This window comes from Anabrus simplex, chromosome 11 (genome assembly GCF_040414725.1).
Source record: "Anabrus simplex isolate iqAnaSimp1 chromosome 11, ASM4041472v1, whole genome shotgun sequence".
Classification (NCBI taxonomy): Eukaryota; Metazoa; Arthropoda; class Insecta; order Orthoptera; family Tettigoniidae; genus Anabrus; species Anabrus simplex.
Genome location: NC_090275.1, coordinates 135390204 through 135409368, shown reverse-complemented (window position 1 = coordinate 135409368; position 19165 = coordinate 135390204). Strand labels below are relative to the sequence as shown.

The following is a 19165-nucleotide window of genomic DNA, read 5'->3' as shown; positions in this document are numbered from 1 at the left end:
GCTGGACGTGAAAGAGAGGGATGGTGCCTTGAGCGATGAACTTTGGTCCGTGAATGGAGTATTCAAAGAAGACCAAAACGTTGGGCGAAGGTTGTCCAGATGAGGCATCCTGGAGACGAAGAACACATTTGGTCGCAATGCTGTCATTCCGAAGTGAGAGCCGGATGTCCTGAGGTGAATGGGCGGTGTCCACATTCTTGATGAGACAGGAAGACATGTTGGAGGAAGGCGACAGCCAACTAGGCGTCTGCCCGTTTATTTATTCTTGGGCCGGCTGAGACAGTGAAGAGAGTGAGGAGAAGAGCACCACCCAGCCGAAAAAATATGTGGACAAGGGATGCAGGTGAACTTATCAGAAGCCTATTTATGAGGCACAGTCTGATAACTGCATACAGGAGATAAAAGTCCACAAGGGAATTAATGCCCGCCTAGCAATTCCAAATGGAAATTCTAAATTTGGTCCATGAATGGAGTATTCAAAGAAGACCAAAACGTCGGGCGAAGGTTGTCCAGATGAGGCATCCTGGAGACGAAGAACACATTTGGTCGCAATGCTGTCGTTCCGAAGTGAGAGCTGGGGCTGACGTTCGAGTGGTACTTCGTCTCCAGGATGCTTTCTCTGGCCAGCCATCTCCTGATATTGTGGACTTCTTTCGCGATCCGCAGCTGGCATCTTTGGCCCTCGTTCGCGGCGACTTATGATCTTTCATGTCCCGCATCAAGTTCTTCCTAATCCTGCCCATATTTTACAGCACCTGGCCTCTGATCCTGACTTCCCTCTCTCTGTACCGTCTCCCCTCCCTATTTCTACTGCTGCTCCCCTCACGACTCCCGTCCAACATCTTTCACCTACTCTTACTATTACTACCACTACCGTCACCGCTTCCGTTCATCTTTCCCCATCTTCTTCCACCCCCACTCTTACGTCTAGTCATTCCTCTCCGTTGATGTCTCCCACCGTATCCTCCATATCTACGACTCTTACGAGTCCCCAGTGGCCCCCTGCCGACTCCGTTGCTACTGCCAATGCCACTCAGCCAACCTCTGTCAGAGAGTCTGGCACTACTACCTGCTCTTTCTGAGCAAGACCTCCGGCTCGACCTTCATCAGGCAGGCGTCCCGGCGTGGCGAGTTTTCCGCATCTTCAACGTCCATGGGCCGACGTACATGGTTCGCCTTCAGCTTCCCACCAATGAAGACGTCCAACGCTTGCTCAACAACGGCGTCCATCTTCACCGGCGGACTTATCATGTGGAGCCTTCTCGTTCCCCACCCTGCGCCGCGCGATTACCTTCCCCTCCCCCCTCTCCACGTTCTCGACCAACACCGCCACCCGACCCCCCGTCACACGCTATTTATCCTCCTGTTTCGCACCTACTTTCCAGCCCACCGCCTCTTTCCTTTCTAAAACTTCTCCATCTACTTGTCACCTCCGTCACCAATATCACCACCACTCTCTATTATCTCCTGCTCCAATCTTACCCCTCTTGTCCTCCTTTCACTACTGTCCCACCGTAACCACAACCTGCCCCGCCTCATACTCTGTAACACTCTCTTTCGTAGTTCTCTGTCATTTTTGTATACCTCACTGTTTATGTAACACCTTTACTTTTCTGTAATGCACGCCCGGGATACTTTGCTCTGTCAATAAATTTCTCGTCCCTCTTCCCTATGGTGTTTGCGGGGGTTCGCTCGATCGGGTGCTTTGCGGTTCCTCCCTGGGTCCCGGCTTGTTGTCACGGTCTCCCTGCGCCAATTCACTTACAATCTTCCCTTTTCGGTGTGTACGACACATGCCTTCTCCATTTCACTTTTTACTGCTTATTGTCTTCTCATATGGCCGAAGAGCTCCTTTGTTGAGCTGATGGCCCGCCCACCCTATTGTGGTGGGAATGAAATGACCTCTTGACGACGACGACGTTCACCTGCATACAACCCAGCATCAGTGGGTAGGGTCTAACACATCCCACTCTGACGAGTCTAGTGTCAGACCTAAGACGAAATGCTGGTTAATAGAGCAAATGCCTGAAAAGCCATACATCTAATTTTTGATCTGAACCATTACCATACGTAAAGTAGGAAGGGCAGTTGACTGCACCAATTACAGAACACTATAAATATTAACACATGCCTCCAAGATACTCATATACATAGTTAAGAACAGAATAAAAGGAAAAGTAGGTAACAAAATCAAAAATCAAAATCTCTTTATTTGCAAATGAGGTGTCTACCTCGGTGGCAAATGGTACACTAAAATACATTATTGTCAAGCACTAAATATTAAATTAACAAGAGAAGAAAATTTTTCCTATAATACAATATTATACAATTTATGCTAACAATGTTTTCTATTAAACACACAGCTCATCCTCAATAAATTTATATTGTTTACAAAATTCTAGTTATAATATCTCCTGTACTACTTACAAATATAGTCAACTGATATACAGTATGTGGAATTGCTTGAAATGATACTATAAAACTGGTATAACATTAATATTTACATTGCATTTATTTATTTACTATTTTTTTTTTTTTTTTTTTTCCCTTTCTGGATCCTAAGTAGCATAACGACCTGCTGCGTCTTAACCAGAGCCCCTTTTGCCACCACTTTTCAGAGTTCCTGAAGGGCCTTCACAGCTACCGTAGCGGTCCCAGGGCCCTCGAAGTCCCCACTGTACTTCACCCCTACAGGCAGTCCCCTACTTTGGCTGTCCAAACTCCTTAGACCAGGGGATGGAATTAATTTATTCACACACATTTTTTTATTTACAATAACCTGCACCGGTCGAATGCCCTCTAACACTTCATTTATTTTCTCTGTTGCTGTTTATTCTCTTCTTGAATATCTGCACAGATTTTGGAAAAGGATCAAACACTACCCCTGGTAAACTGTTCCACTCCTTCACACCCTTCCCAATGAATGAAAATTTACCCCAATCGCTTCTGCTAAAATTCCTTCTAATTTTATATTTGTGGTCAGTCCTGCCGATATAATTATTTTCCAACTGAAGCCTCTCACGGATATCTCCCCATGCTGCTTCTCCTGTATAGGCTCTATATAATCCTGTAAGTCTAGTTTTCCCCCTTCTCTTACTTAAAGTTTCCCACCCAAGTTCCTTTAACATTTCTGATACACTACTCTTTCTCCTGAAATCCCCTGTTACAAATCTTGCTGCTTTCCTCTGCACACTATCTATTTCTTTTATTAGGTATTCTTGGTGAGGATCCCAAACACTGTTTGCATATTCCAATAATGGACGAACCATACTCAAGTAACTTTTTTCTTTTAATTCTTTGTTGCATCCTTTAAGTAGCCTCATTATGATATGTAATGATCTGTATGCTTTCCCAACAATGTCATCAATATGACCCTTCCAGTGCAAATTACTTTCAAATCTCACACCTAAGTATTTGCACTTGCCATCTTTTGGGATAACTACCTCATCCAAAGTATATTCAAATTCAGTTTTAAAGCTCCTGTTTGTAAATGTTGTAACAGTTGATTTGCCTCCATTAACCTTCATATTATTTTCTTCAACCCATTGTTGGATACTTTCAAGGTCCCTTTGTAATTCTGAACAATCCTCAATGTTGTTTATTTCTCTATAAACAATTATGTCATCTGCATACAATCTTATTTTTGATGTTATATTGTTCCCTAAATCATTTGCGTATATTAAGAAAAGTAACGGACCGATTATACTACCCTGTGCAATTCCCTTCCAAACTTTCTCTTCCTGAGATACATTATTTCCTACTTTGACTTTCTGTACCCTTGAATTTAGAAATGCTTTTATCCAACGTGTAACCCTTACGTCCAATCCTATTCCCTCCAATTTCTTTAATAATATTCCATGTTCCACTCTATCAAAGGCTTTGGAAAGATCTATGGCTATGCAATCTAACTGACCTCCTGAATCCAACTGATCTGATATGTCCTGCTGAAATCCCACCAGTTGTGCCTCACAAGAAAATTTCTTTCTAAATCCATAATGGCTCCTCATGAACCAATCTTTATCATCACATATCCCTCTGATGTACTTCGATATTAAACTCTCCAGAATTTTACAAACTATACTGGTCAGGCTGATTGGTCTGTAGTTCTCTGGTTTCCTTTTATCACCCTTTCCTTTATAAATTGGTATTATTATAGATTCCTTCCATTCCTTTGGTATTACACTATTATTTATGACATAGTCAAAGAGAAATTTTAAATAAGGCACTATGTACCACCCCATTGTCTTTAATACCTCCCCAGTAATTTGATCACTTCCTGCAGCTTTTCCTTGCTGAAGCAGTTGGATTTCTCTGAAAATATCTTCGTTTGTGAATGAGAAGCTTCTTGTTTCCCTCTGTCTCTCTCCCTCTCTATCTTCTGTTTCGGTTTCCAACTCATGACAATCATCTACTGAATCTCTAAATTCCCTACTAAATAGGTTTGCTTTCTCAGTATCTGATAAATAGTGTTCACCCCCTTCTCCCACCACTGTAGGAATTTGGACTCCTTTTCCTTTTTGATTCCTGATATATGAATACAGCTTTTTCCATTTCCCTTTGTGGTCATTACCCTCTTGAAGTATGCCATTCATATAATTCTCTTTTGCTTCCTTTTTCACTCTATTCAGTTCCCTCATTAGCTGTTTTCTAGTTTCTCTACTCTCCCTACCCTCTTTGATTTTCCTGTTTACTATTCTACATTTTCTTTTTAATTTTCTTATTTCCCTTGTATAATAAACAGGGTCTGAGGTCATTTTACCCTTCTTAACAGGTACAAATCTCTTCTCTCCTTCCCAAATAATTCCTTTAAATTTAGCCCAAAGTGTATCCACGTTACTCCCTTCACTTATCCAACAACTGAATTGTGATTTAAGGTAAGTCCCAAATTCATCAACTTTAGTTTTTCTGTACAATTTCTTGTCTTGTGTAACCCTCTTATTAAGCCTTTTTGGTACGAGTCCTACATCCATTATTACAGCCTTATGGTCTCCTATTCCTTCAATTACCTCAGTTTTATCAACAATTTCCCATGGTTTAACCAAGAATACATCTAGTAAGTTATTGAGACGAGTCGGTTCTTGTACTACTTGTGTAAATCCTCCCTCCCAAATTAACTTATTTGCCAGTTTCTGTTCATGGGCTTCACTTGCAGCTCCTTTCCATTCAACTTCAGGCAAATTTAGATCTCCCCCAATTATTACCATATCATTATTATTGTTTTTATGAGTATAATCTATTATTTTTTCAAAGATTTCCATGTCTCTTTCCTCTCTTCCAGGCCTGTATGTTCCTATAATTCCCACCTCCTTCATATTATCACAAACTAATTTTATCCCTAATATTTCATCCCTTTCATCGGTAAACCATTCATGTGAACAGTAAGTTTCCTTCACCAGAATAAACACCCCCCCCCCTCCAATTTTATCTCCTCGGTCTCTACGATAGACTGTGTACCCTTCTGGAAATACTTCTCTATTACCCACCCCTTCTTTCAACCACGATTCCACTCCTATCACCACATCAGTCTCATAAGATTCCATCAATGTACCGAATTTTAATTGTTTATTTACTACACTTTGACAGTTTACCAAGAGCAATCTCAGACCCCCTTCCTCCCTAAAACTTGACTGTTGCAATTGGGTACCGTAACTTGAAATTCCTTACTATCCTGAGTTTCTTTTTCTAGTTGACTGAGCCAGCTTGAATTACAGCTGGCTCTTTCTACTAGTTTTCCTGGTCAGTATTATAACTCAAGGGAGTTGCCTGTTTTACAGTACATATCTTAAGATTAATAAAATCTAGAACAATATTTGCTATCTTTCGTTTACCTGAATTGTTTAGATGGAGGCCATGTTTTGTATAACAGTATCTCTCAAAACTGCTGCATTCAATAACCTGAGTATTCCGAAAATGTTTACAAATTTTAACAATATCTGTATTGACCTTGTCCACTTCGATGTTCACACACGAGTCTCTACTCAAATCATGCCTGTGGGGCACGTTCACTACAAAAACGTTAGTGTGGGTCAGCTTCCCTAGTGTATGTTTAAGTTGTGATCTTACATTCTTGGCGTCGTCGCGAGCTACGTCGTTCGTCCCACCGATGATAAGCACTGCATCGCCGCTCCCGAAGTTCCTAGTTGCTGCTTCTACGTTTTCCACAACACTGCTGATAGAAGCTCCTGGATATATTTCTCCGGTTGCTGCTATATTCTCGTCGTTAATCACTCCCGCAATTCCCCTTCCTTGGCTATCACCAAACACAGCTACCTTCGCTGATTTAGGCCTAACTGGGTCTTGAATCTGAATTCTAGGCCTAAATTTTAAACTCGGCACGGCAACGGATCGCGATGATTTGGTTTCACGCGCGCGATCACTTTCTTCCAGGATTAAATTATTTAGGGCAGAAAACCTATTTCTAATGTTTATTTCCGGAAATTCAGTTGTAGATTTCTTCTTAGCCGGCCATCCACGAACTACTTGACACCACGTGCTCGAGTTTGTTACTTGTACCGGTATATCACTCGAAGAATGGTCAGTCCCAAATTCTAGCGATCGCAGTCTTTCTTTTAATTCTTGATTTTCAACTTTAAGAGTCTCATTGTCCTTTTTTAGAATGTTTATAATTTCTAATGCCTTTTATATTCCTCATCGACTGTTTTCGGTGCTTCGTCAACGCCGTCCCCAACAACAACATTCCGAACACACTGCTCACAAATCCAGTCAACATTTTCATTAGTTTTTACGTCTCTAGGGCAATTTCCGCACTTATAATGCCACCATCGATCACATGAATCACACAACATTCCATTTTTCACTAATTTTCGACATTTTCCGCACTTTTCGTCACATTTTACGGTTAATTTACTCGGAGAATAAAACACTACGTCGTCATTAAGGGGCGCCATTTTGAAAAAAAAAAACTGTGTTGGAGAAGACAAATTTGGGTTTAGAGAAGGAAGATGAACAAGAGAAGCAATTTTGTCCTTGCACATGTTATTGGAGAGAAGGATGGAAGTGTATAGAATGAAAAAGCTTTTGACAATGTGAACAGGGAAGTACTGTTTAGAACTGTGAGGAAAATAGGACTGGACTGGAAAGATAGAATCAACTGTATCTGAACCAAGGCACAAAAATAATCATCAATCGGGTAGAAAGAAAGGCCAGAATCAGAAAATGAGTTAGACATGGTTGTCCCCAATTACCATATTTAACATTTTCATTGAGAAAACTATTCAGATCGCAAAGGAGAAGAGAAAAGGAATAAAAGTCAATGGTGAAAGGATACATTCTATCATATTTGCAGATATCATATGAGATGAATCTTCATAGACCAGGCAAGTTGACGGTGCAGCTGTGAGCTTGCATCTGGGAGATAGTAGCTTCGAGCCCCAGTGTCAGCAGCCCTGAAGATGGTTTTTGTGGTTTCCCATTTTCACACCAGGCAAATGCTGGTGCTGTATCTTACACGGCTGTTTCCTTCCCACTCCTGTCCCATCGTCGCCATAAGACCTATCTGTGTTGGCACGATGTAAAACAAACTGTAAAAAATGGATCTCCATAGGAAGCTTTTATGCCCTTCCTGACATCAGAGGAGTTAATGGAATGACATGATAGTAGGAAGGGAGATGGTGAAACCTGGTGCTGGCACCTGTTGTATAGCACCATGCAATGGAGGAATCACCATCAACAGCGTCATATGAGCAGTGCGGAGAGGTTTGGAATTGAATCCGGGCTTTTGGCACACAATCTGAGCCCTGTTTCATAAAACTAGCTAATAATATTAGAACTCATAAAAGTAATTATTAGTTAACCAAATTCTCTTTCATAAAGGTTTACACATGACTAATAAAATATCTTAACTCATAATATTTGTCCGACTCGTTGGCTGAATGGTTAGCGTACTGGCCTTCGGTTCAGAGGGTCCCAGGTTCGATTCCCGGCCAGGTCGGGGATTTTAACCTTCATTGATTAATTCCAATGGCTCGGGGGCTGGGTGTTTGTGCTGTCCCCAACATCCCTGCAACTCACACACCACACATAACACTATCCTCCACCACAGAAACACGCAGTTACCTACAAATGGCAGATGCTGCCCACCCTCATCGGAGGGTCTGCCTCACAAGGGCTGCACTTGGCTAGAAATAGCCACACGAAATTATAATTATTATTATACTCATAATATTAGTTCATTAGTCAACTGATACAAATGGAGGTTAGAATCAGTCTGTTGCATATGTTCTTGGTTTATGTTCGTTCCTAGCAGGAGGCTAGTGCTCAACTACAACTGGCTATTAATCCCTATGTTCGATAGGCTCACTTGATATTTTTGTTGTCCTGACTTTGATAGATACGAGAATGGATAAAAGAAGTGAAAAAAGTGATTGAGTTAAAGTGTCACCTATTCGCAGCATTTGGCACACTATAACCATGCTTATTCTTTTTACTTTTTTTTATTTTATGTGCTCTTAAAAATCTCCATTGAGATGGACTAGCAAAATCTTGGGTGGGGGAGATAGAATAATACCCATGGTATAACTTACATGTCGTAACAGACAACTAAAAGGGTCCCCAAGGGTTCCCAACTTGGGAGCATGGGTGGACGACCACAGGGCCCTGAGCTGAGTCTTAAAATTGCTTCCGCTTAATTGTGCCAGACTCCTCCTATCCAACCTCCCTTGTTCCAATCCTGAGAGTTGCGAGGCCCTTCGTGGTCCTTCTCTTTCTTTGGCCGAAACCTTCATTTTTCGAAGTGTTGGATCCCTTCCATTTTTTTTATCTGATTAGTGCTATATTGAGGATGATTGCCTAGTTGTACTTCCTCTTAAAACAATAATCATCACCACCACCATCTTGATTTACTGGTGGTATAAGCCAAGATTTTAAAGGATAGGTGGAGTCTCCAAGTAGAACTGCACTAGGGAAACACAATGATACTGTGTATCACTACCAACGCAATGTGAAGCTGCTGTCTTGAGGTTATACTTCATTCATTGCTGTGGAACATTCTATTACCAGTCCTATCAACCAAATACTCAAACGTTCAGTAACCTAACCTTAATCTCTCATAGTATTCATATGTTTGTTATGTACCAGTACAGGCTGTTTCTGGTCAAACGGTGAACGGTGGTGAATACTTGCACTCATTCCACATCATTATTTGAATAAGAGTTGACCATTTCACTGATCTGCACGATTTTATGCCAAAATATTAAAATACCAGTCACTTTAGTTTCACTAATAATAGTCAAAATACACTCGTGGAAACAATCGCAATAATATGAGTAAATTTTATTACTCATGTTGTCTATGAAACAATTTACTAATATTATTGGAAATACCTACTAATAATTTTGACTCATAAACTAATTACTAATATTATTAGCTAATAACTCTATGAAACATAATATTCTACTAATATTATTAGTTAATATTTTTGTTTCTTACTAAAAACATTAGTGAAAGATGTTTTATGAAACAGGGCCGTGGTAATTAGAAATTGTTATACCACCACCTTCCTTATCCTGCCGGCCAACATTCTGATGGTGAAAACTTTTTCGACTAATGGAACTCGAACCAGATAACCATGGTGTCAGACTTTAACAACCATGGCCACGAGGTGAGTTTTCTATTTTACGGTACCGTAGGAAGTGTTCCATGGTACAATATAATTGTGGTTGTTAGAACAGATGGCCGGTAAATTAATGTTACAAAATTCTGGAATCAGAGAAGTGACGTTTCATTAGATACAGTAACACACACAGGCTTAACGCCAAGAAAGAAAAGTAGCACACAATGATGTGAAGAATAGTCAGACTACCAGACTCGGAACCACAAGCGTCATTAAGATCTTGAAGAATAACTCAAGATGGAATTAGTGTGCAACTCGGAATATATTCCGATGACAGAACTGACAAGACTCCTGAACAAAACTTGGAAAGAGGAAAAGCTGCCAGATGGATGGACATCGGCATTGACACACGCACTTCATAAGAAAGGGGACAAGGCAGATGAGAACTGTTACAGAGTAATATCGCTACCAACAGAGACGGATAAGGTTTTTTCAAGGGGACTGCTGCATAGAGCAGAAAGACAGTTGAAACCGCAAGATGGTGAATATCAAGGAGGATTTAGAAAGTGTAGGTCATGTGCAGAACAGATCCTGAACCTGAGGTTGATCGTTGCATACCAAAAACAGACAAATGAGAAGGTTATGCTCACATTTGTGGATGTCAAGAAGGCCTGTGATTCAGAAAGTGGAGAAATTTACACCAGAAAAAGAGGCACTGATGTTGAGAATCAACAAGTTGTACTTGTCATACAAACTAGCTATGAATACTTACAACAACAACAACAACAACAATAACAAGAAGAATGTGATATTGGTCAGTGTAAAACTCAGACATTACCACCCAGAAGCTTTGGATGCAGCTGAATGTTTGAACCTGATAAAAACGGAATTGGTTGAATGTTGGAGAGAAAAATTCTGAGGAAAATACTGGAACCCCAAAGAACAGAGCATGGATCATACAGAAAGAAAGGAAGCCAAGAATTGTAGCACAGGACAGAAAAGATCTTGAGCATCATCTGGAAGAGAAGAGCCATGTTCACTGGATACATGTAGAGAATGCCAAAATCAGCTGAAATTGAATTAACTTGGTCCACAGTGAGCCAAAATGAAGAAAGATGCAAGGAAGTAAGAAAGAATTAATATTAAAAGATAAGGAAGTAAAGGATAACTTGAAACAATACTTACACACAATGGCAGCACAGAATCTGGAAGTGGAATGGGATAAATTCAGGAATGCATTTGTAAGCTGAAAGTGCATGTGATGGAATATCTGCAAGAAAGAAGGATAAGAAGATGAGTGATAAGATGGAAGAATGGCCTGTGTGGAATAGTGATAAAAGAGAAGAAAAAGGAAGAAAATATCAGGAAATCAAAATGAGTTGCAAGAAAGCAGTACATGAAGAAATGCTACGAAGGATTTAGGATGCACATAGTAGTAATAGGATGCTGTAAAGAAAACAAATGTAGGAGGTGTAGGGGAAAATCAAGAGATAATAACGCAACCACAGGACATTAGCAAAAGTTGGAAATATTATTTTGCCAAACCTCTGCCAGATAACTGCAGTGACCGAGCTCAATAGCTGCAGTCGCTTAAGTGCGGCCAGTACCCAGTAATCGGGAGATACTGGGTTCGAGCCCCACTGTCGGCAGCCCTGAAGATGGTTTCCCGTGGTTTCACATTTTCACACCAGGCAAATGCCGGGGCTGTACCTTAATTAAGGCCACGGCCGCTTCCTTCCCATTCTAGGCGTCTCCTGTCCCATCGTCACCATAAGATCTATCTGTGTCGGTGCGACGTAAAGCAAATAGCAAAAAAAATAAAAATAATAATAACTGCAGTGAGTGTATATAGTGCATTTAAGATGAATGACAAAAAGGTATGTGATAATTATCTAGCAAAAATATTTGAAAGGAGATGAAGAAGAGGTGCAGTATAACTTTAGAAGATGAGCACTAGACATGGATGAATGGGAATGTAGAAGATTTTGAAAAGGCATACGAAATCATCCCCAGAACAAAGGTATGGAAAGTCAAGGAAAACAAATGATTATATATGTTTATTTTGCTATTTGCTTTACGTCGCACCGACACTGATAGGTCTTATGGTGACGATGGGACAGGAGACGCCTAGAATGGGAAGGAAGCGGCCGTGGTCTTAATTAAGGTACAGCCCCAGCATTTGCCTGGTGTGAAAATGGGAAACCGCAGAAAACCATTTTCAGGGATGCCGGCAGTGGGGTTCGAACCCACTATCTCCCGGATGTGAGCTCACAGCTGCACCATGACGAATAGAAGAACCAAGTGTGATGACTCATCGAGTTCAGGCGCGCCCCGCCAGGCAGCGCTAGAGTATGGTAGGTCCACAATACCGATCAGTTAGCCTTAGGAATGGTGACACAGGAAACGTATTATTCCGTAACTGATAAATATATACACTGTCTTTTATAAAAAAAAAGAGAGAGTACAATTAAAATACCACGGCAGAGAACAATGAAAAAATATCATACAAGGAAATAAGAGCTACGACCTTCATCACATGTTGCGAAAAGCACAAGTTATTAGAGTGTACATATACATAAATAACACATAACTCCCAGCATATTAAAACAAACACCAACTCAGTTTGTCCGTTACCGGTACTGGACTTTCAAAAGCTTGCGTGAAGATTTGGCGGATGTTCGGGACTGTAAATCTCGCCGGATTTCTTTAATTCTGAAGAAAAATCGGCACTTCAGATAATGATAAACAAGTCTGGGGATTACATCCATAACATGTTGAAGACAACAGCCAGCTCCTGAAGGATCAACTGAAATTTTGTCTATAGAATCGATACAATCAAACATATTTCGTCTCACATCGATTTTGAGTTCAGTTTTCACGAATTACTTTCTCGGCCTAGAAAAGAATGTCACATATACTTTTCGAAGGGCGTATTAAAACACTTCATTATTGCTTGAAACGGAGTCTGTTATTTCGGAGAGAATTGAAAATGTACTTTGATTATTGTAACGTAGAGAATGGGCACACAGCGAACACTTAATAAACTTAGATAGAAGTAGTGGGATATTGTTACTTGGGTAGTAAAATAATAACTAACGATGGCAGAAGGACAAAATAACATGCAGACTAGCACGAGCAAGGAAGAGCTTTCTCACGAAAAGAAATTTACTCACTTCGAACACTGATATAGCTATTAGAAAGATGATGATTGTTGTTTAAAGGGGCCTAACAGCTAGGTCATCAGCCCTTAATGGTACTAGGTGCAATGAAATGCAAATTAAAATTAAAACTTCAAAATGTATCGACTAGAATCTAAAACGAATGGTGATGGAAAGGTCTTTTCGGCATCAGAAAGCACACTAGAATAATAACCCAAATTTTGATCAACATTAGACTGATCTTTTAATTCTCCATTCGCTGATGCACTCCCATCTTCAATCTTGTTTCTTCTTTTCCTAGTGGTGTCTAGATTATTTTTCCTGTTGGGAGTTTCACGGGACTTAATCTCACTTCAAAGGTATTTCAGCAAATTAGGGAAAATGTGAGACACTGCTCCTGGGCGTAATTTCCATCTCACACGAGACATAACCACTTTTTCACCATACACGACAAAATGATCTGATTTTACTATCAAATCATCAGAGAAATTCTACTATTACGCGTTAACACAGTATCCTTCAGTGGAATAGCTCTGGCCCATTTTTCAAATTTATTTATATCTTTCGGTGGTGAAAAGAATCTTAATACCATTAACTACTCTACCATAGCCTGACTTACAGCCAGGCACAAAACAATACCGCATGTTGAACTATTAATTTAATCGAGCCACATAACACACGTGCTTTAAGTGCACAACACACAATGAACTGAGTTTAGGAAATGAAAGCAAAGAAAATTCAACTTATAGACTTGAAATATCTCGCACAATAACATCTCCCGCATTTTCCTACACGTGGTTTGCCGGTCTACTGAAGCACGTGTTGGACACCGTCGTTTGCAGTGCTCCCAGTGACGGGTCCACAAACTACCACGCTATAACGGTTGAGTCATCACACTTGGTTCTTCTATTCGTCATGGCTGCACGCTCCTAACCACACGGCCAACTTGTATGGTCAGATATGTGCAAGCAATGTCCACTGTGATGGGAAGTTCATAACAGTAATAGATGAAATCGTGGAGGAGAGAGAAGAAAAATGCGGGGAGAGCAAGCTAACAGAGAGGAAGTACAAGGTTGAAAGCGAGTGGAAAAAGCAAGCGTTGACCGGAGGAGAAGAGAATACCTTGAAAGAGAAATGTTGGTTATTTGGACGTGGAGATCACAGTGTGAGGAGCTTGATCTGAAAAAAGGAAGCAGTGACAGGTGAGTGAGATGACAACCTGAAGGAGAGGATAAGAATGAGGATGTTAGGAAGGAAATCAGAGACATATTGAAGAGAAACAAATTGAGATGCTTTTGGACATGTCAGGAGAATGGATGATGGAGGGTAATATTGAACAAGGAATAGGTGACTGGACTTGGTCAAGAAGAGGCACAATAAGGCACTTATGGAACTGAAGTCTACCACTGGTGGGGTTGATAGTGGAGACCTTCATGTCTGGGTTGGTGGGGCGGGGGGGTTACACAGGTTACTCATACACAAAAGGGGACTGCTCAAGGCTTTACATTCCCACACGATGGAAGAATCACACTTCGTATTACCGCTGGAGAGAGGTTCGGAACTGAACCCAGGCCATGGCTAAATGGTTAGCGTGCTGGCCTTTGGTCACAAGAGCCCGGATTCAATTCCCGGCATGGTCGGGAATTTTAACCATCACTGGTTAATTTCTCTGGCATGGGGGCTGGGTGTATGTGTCGTCTTCATCATTTCATCATCATGATGCGCAGGTCGCCTACAGGAGTCAAATAAAAAGACCTGCACCTGGCAAGCCGAACATGTCCTCGGACACTCCCGGCACTAAAAGCCTACGCCATTTCATTTTTTAATTTTCATGTCACCAACTTTCTGATGGGACTCAAACCAGCTGCACACGGTGCCAGACCATTCTGTACTGGTTGGCAGTTTGGATATCAACTCAGAGTTTCTGTTTGAGTCAACAGTCCATAGACTGGTTTGATGCAGCTCTCCATGCCACCCTAGCCGGCGCTAACCTTTTCATTTCTACATAACTGCTGCCTACACGTTCTTTTTCTCAATCCTGTGCGATGTTAATTGTCAGCTTTCTGCTTGCAGGCATCTCTCCTGTTCCTCGCCCCGCCCCTGGTACTCTTCTTGGCTGGTCACCCCGAAGTTGGGCCCCAGCTCCTGGAATCTGTCCGTCACATCATGTCGGGCGCTGCTCCCCTCGGGGCATCTGATCTCGATCGTCTTCTGGCTAAGTCTCCCCCACGGATGGGGGTGTCCCAAGGTACTTGAGACTAACAATAGAATAATTACTGAATATCTATGAGCAGCTACCTCCCTCTGTGGTGGTGATAACTACAACCATCCTCTATAGTACTAATATTAACCAGGGGGAAGAGGAGGAACGTATCAGTAAAAGAAAGGAAAAGGTGTGAAAATGAAAGACTCGCTAGGTCTAATACAGTCAAGGTTGGAAAAGGAGGTCGGACAGGAAGCAGCCTACAAGTGTGGTTACCCTTTGTGCAAGAATACACAATAGCAGTGTAAGTTATTGTTTGAACCCTTAGGACCAAGGTTAACACTTCTCAGGCAGTATCCCTCCATCTTGATGGAGAACCACTTTGGACCACTTCTTCTGGAAGATCCGTGTACCTAGGTTTAGTTCTGTCTCAGACACCCCAACCAGATCCTATCTCACTGCAAGTGCACATTTCTTAGTCATCAAGAATTCTTTAATATGTTGTAGTGTTCAACATTTGGACAGAAAAGCTTAAAACAAAATACAAGCAGCTCTGTATTTGACTCCATAAAATTTCCTCTCTATGGTGCTGAGTGAGGGCCAAGCATCAGCAGAGTACTACTGTGGGCTACCATGAGATCGATCCTGGTTTGCAGGGTGTTTAGTACAGTATTTCAGGGGTTCCTTTTCTGATGCATCTGATACTGGAAACGATGCATTGTTTGAGTTTTCCATATTTTATGCCGAGAAATGCAGTGGTATTATGACTGTCAGACATCAGAAGATATCTGGAGACCTACTTCTTGTAATGTTTCAACCTGAAGGTAGGTGACATTGAGTTCATCTGCAAAAGCAAGGCACTCCTTTGGGTCCAGTGCCCAGCCTAACATCATTATTGGATAGCCTCTTTCTCGACTCATGGAAGACTTTCTCGAGAACACAGTTTAAAAGAATGGGTGAGAGCCCATTGCCTTGACAAACACCAGCCTTGATATTATACCATTTGAGATTTCTGCCATGAATTTCACTTATGAGAGTCTTGTTGTTGACGCCCATCACCTTGTGGATGTCAAGGAATAGGCCTTCTTGAAATAAACAAAATTCAATACAAGTTGTTTGGTGCAAAGGGAGGTTATTTTTCCATGGGTCTTGATATTCACTGATCTGTGGATCAACAATAGGTTCAGCGCTTTTGATGGAACTAAATGAAGAGCTGTACCTCTGCCTTTTCTTTATGGAGAGCTAGTTTAAGAAATAGTTTCTGGGTCCCATATATCAAGAAAGAATTTGGCCTGGCCATTTTCAGAAGTTGGGCAACTGTGGAATCCTTGTCTATTGTTCAGAAGAGATTCAATGATGTGGCCAATTTCTTCTCTATTAGGAAGAAGAGAATCAGGTGAAATGAAGGATGGACCAGAAATTATAATGTTTGATGCTTCAATAGGGCAGTTGAGTAAGGACTCAAAATATTGAGCACATTGTTCACAATTATCATGATTATTCAGAATATAAGATTGCCATTCTCATCGTGGAAACTTAAGGAAGGGACTTGGTAGCCAGTAATTTCAGACTGGGTAAAAATCATGAGTGTTGATGCTCTTGTTCTCAAGCTAAGTGTATTTTGTTTTACGGATTTTGAATCTTCAGTTTTTCCTGTCTTGAGACTGAACTATTCGGCCCATCGTTGTGGTTTCTTCTTTCCCGCTAAAGTAGCCTTTTTCGCACTTGTGTGATTCTATGGACTGTAATTCTGATTTATCATGCTTTTATGGATCCTCTGTGGCTGTAGTTTGGTACAAACTTCACTCTAAGCTTAACATCTGAAAGCACATTACACATCTCACGTAAATTCTGGTGGAAGATTATAATGTGGTCTATCTGACGTCCACGAATCGGTTCATTAGGTGAATACCATGTCAATTTCTAGGATTCTTCTTTAAGTGGGTGATCATAATTTTAAGGTTCATCTGATTGCAGTTGTCGAAGCATTCACTACTGCGGTTCGTTTGGACATGAACCTATGCTATTTCTAAACTTTCGCACCATTCCCAACTGGGCATTGAAGTCACCTAAAAGAATGATTGTAATCTTAATTCTGCATTATATACTTGAATCCAGGTCTCAACTTTCTCAGGATTGTTAGAGTCATCTTGATTGATAGGAGCATTAAAGTCCACTACAGAATCTACAATGGATGTATGAACTAAGAATAACTAAATTAGCAGATCTGATATTAGCCTTGGATTTGAACATCTGATGGGATACAGGTCTCTTGACAGTGGTTTGTTGAGTGTGTTTGTGAGCTCAGTCTGTTTGTCAACTGTAGTAAGTGTCCAGACATTGAGATATATAAAAGTTATTTCTTTTGGGCTTGATTCTTTGAGATTAAGGACCCTCAAACTGGTCCTTGATCTTCAAACTAGATGTAGAATCCAATATGCTACTTTTAGCGCAAACAGACTGAGCTCTACAAGTTATCGAGTGGGGTATAATTTTCATTTTGTACTTATCAAGTGTTGTGCTAGAGACCATGATGGGTACTTCTGGAGCTGAGGAGTTTCCTTCTCCTACGCAAGTGCTCATCCTGTACTGCAGCTGCCCTAACGTGTCTTCGTCTGCCCAAAGCCATTGACTCCTTTAGGGAGTTGCCACTTGAGAAGCTGGATATACACTGCACTCTGTTATGATGTAATTCATCATCATGTACATACTACCAGTCAGTACTGAAGATTGTATGTCTTACCAATCCATTAATGTGATGTATTTTGTGAAATATTCTAACGGATGATGTCCTTTATAAGAAGAAAACTGTTCTAAATCAAAATAAATGTATATATGTATTGAAATACAATATTTAAGTATATTCTTAAATATTTGCTACTTGATTTTCAAGTCAATACGTGTTTAAAAAAAATGAAGCTGTTCAAGCTTGTTACTTGTAGTAAATGAAACTGCGTTACAACGTCAAAGGAATTGGTTGTGGCCTATGAATAGGAATAGTCCCAGCTTTTTGCTGGAAAAGAAAATGGGAAACCACAGACAATGATTGTCAGGACAGGCAAATGCTGAGCTTGGATCCATAGCCATAGCTGTTTAACACATGTGGACTCTGCTGTGCACTGAATAATAGCAATAATAGTAGTAGTTGTTGTTACGAGGAAGTCTTGAACATCAGAATATCTTGATCTTCTTGTGTATGTATGTTCAGCCTTCAGCCCTAAGGCTGGTTGGATCCTCAACAGCTCTGCCATCAGCTGTCATAGACGGCCTAGGCATCACTGAAGAGGCGTACTAGGGAAATGAGGAGTGAGGTACTGTAGTTTCCCGTTGCTTTCCTCACCGAGCCAGAAGTTGCTATTACATATGAGTCTGCCAAGCCCACTGAAATGCATGCACCAACCGACCCTATGAGCAACATTTTCACACCATTCATAGCAGGGACTGGCTGCATAAGGAACGGTGTTACTAGTATCGCTCATACCTCGGTCACTTTCATATTGTCAAAGCCAAGGATAAAGCTGAGACAGATCATTGCTCTAGCCCATACCAGAAGACATAGTGCACTGTAAACACTAGGTCCTGCCAGCAAAGGCATCTTATGACCTGGAAATGCAGCATCTCATGGACAAGGAGGTTCTGAGACACTGGCATAAAGGATCTTCTGGAAAGAGAGGCACGACAAGTGCTAACAGTTGTCCTAAATTGTATAGCCACAACTACCGTGTACAAACATTTGTATTTTATGCCATTTATGCTGCCTGATTGTCGATTTCACTCTCAGACAGTGATCTATGGCGAAGTTTTACGTGAAATGTCTCACCAGACTCTAATCTTAGGACATAGAGAGCTGTCATGTTCAAACTCCCACCCTACCACTGATCCACTATATTTTTATAGGCTATGGCATGACGGAGACATCTCCAGTGATAATGCACTCCCGTAAAGCGAGCACCAACAAGGCTGCAGTTGGTCCGCCCATCCCCAACACTTGCGGCAAAGTGCTCGACCTGGAGACTGGAGCAGCTCTCGGCCCAGGACAGGTGGGAGAAGTGTGTTGTCGTGGACCACAGGTGAGTACAGACATGTTGTTCTCTTTGTTTATTTTACATGTCCAGGATATCAGTTTTATATAGTTAAATACAGAAATCTGTGTAAGTATACAAACCACATTAGTAGATGGTATGTGAGGACCAAAATTCAGCAGTTTTGATGGCCTTAACATTAGCTGCAACT

The 19165-nt window shown here is 41.1% G+C and overlaps 1 protein-coding gene across 7 annotated transcripts in view; it reads left to right on the top strand.

The window, feature by feature from the left end:
- LOC136883343 (uncharacterized) overlaps positions 1-19165 on the top strand; it is a 169713-nt gene that overhangs the window by 116554 nt on the left and 33994 nt on the right. For all 7 annotated transcript variants that reach the window (XR_010861241.2, XM_067155588.2, XM_067155591.2 and 4 more), the window contains 2 exons: positions 14803-14977; positions 18830-19002. Coding sequence is in view for 6 of the 7 variants with exons in the window: in XM_067155588.2 (XP_067011689.2) it covers positions 14803-14977; positions 18830-19002 (348 nt within the window). In the remaining variant the exon portion in view is untranslated. The remainder of the gene's footprint in view (positions 1-14802; positions 14978-18829; positions 19003-19165) is intronic.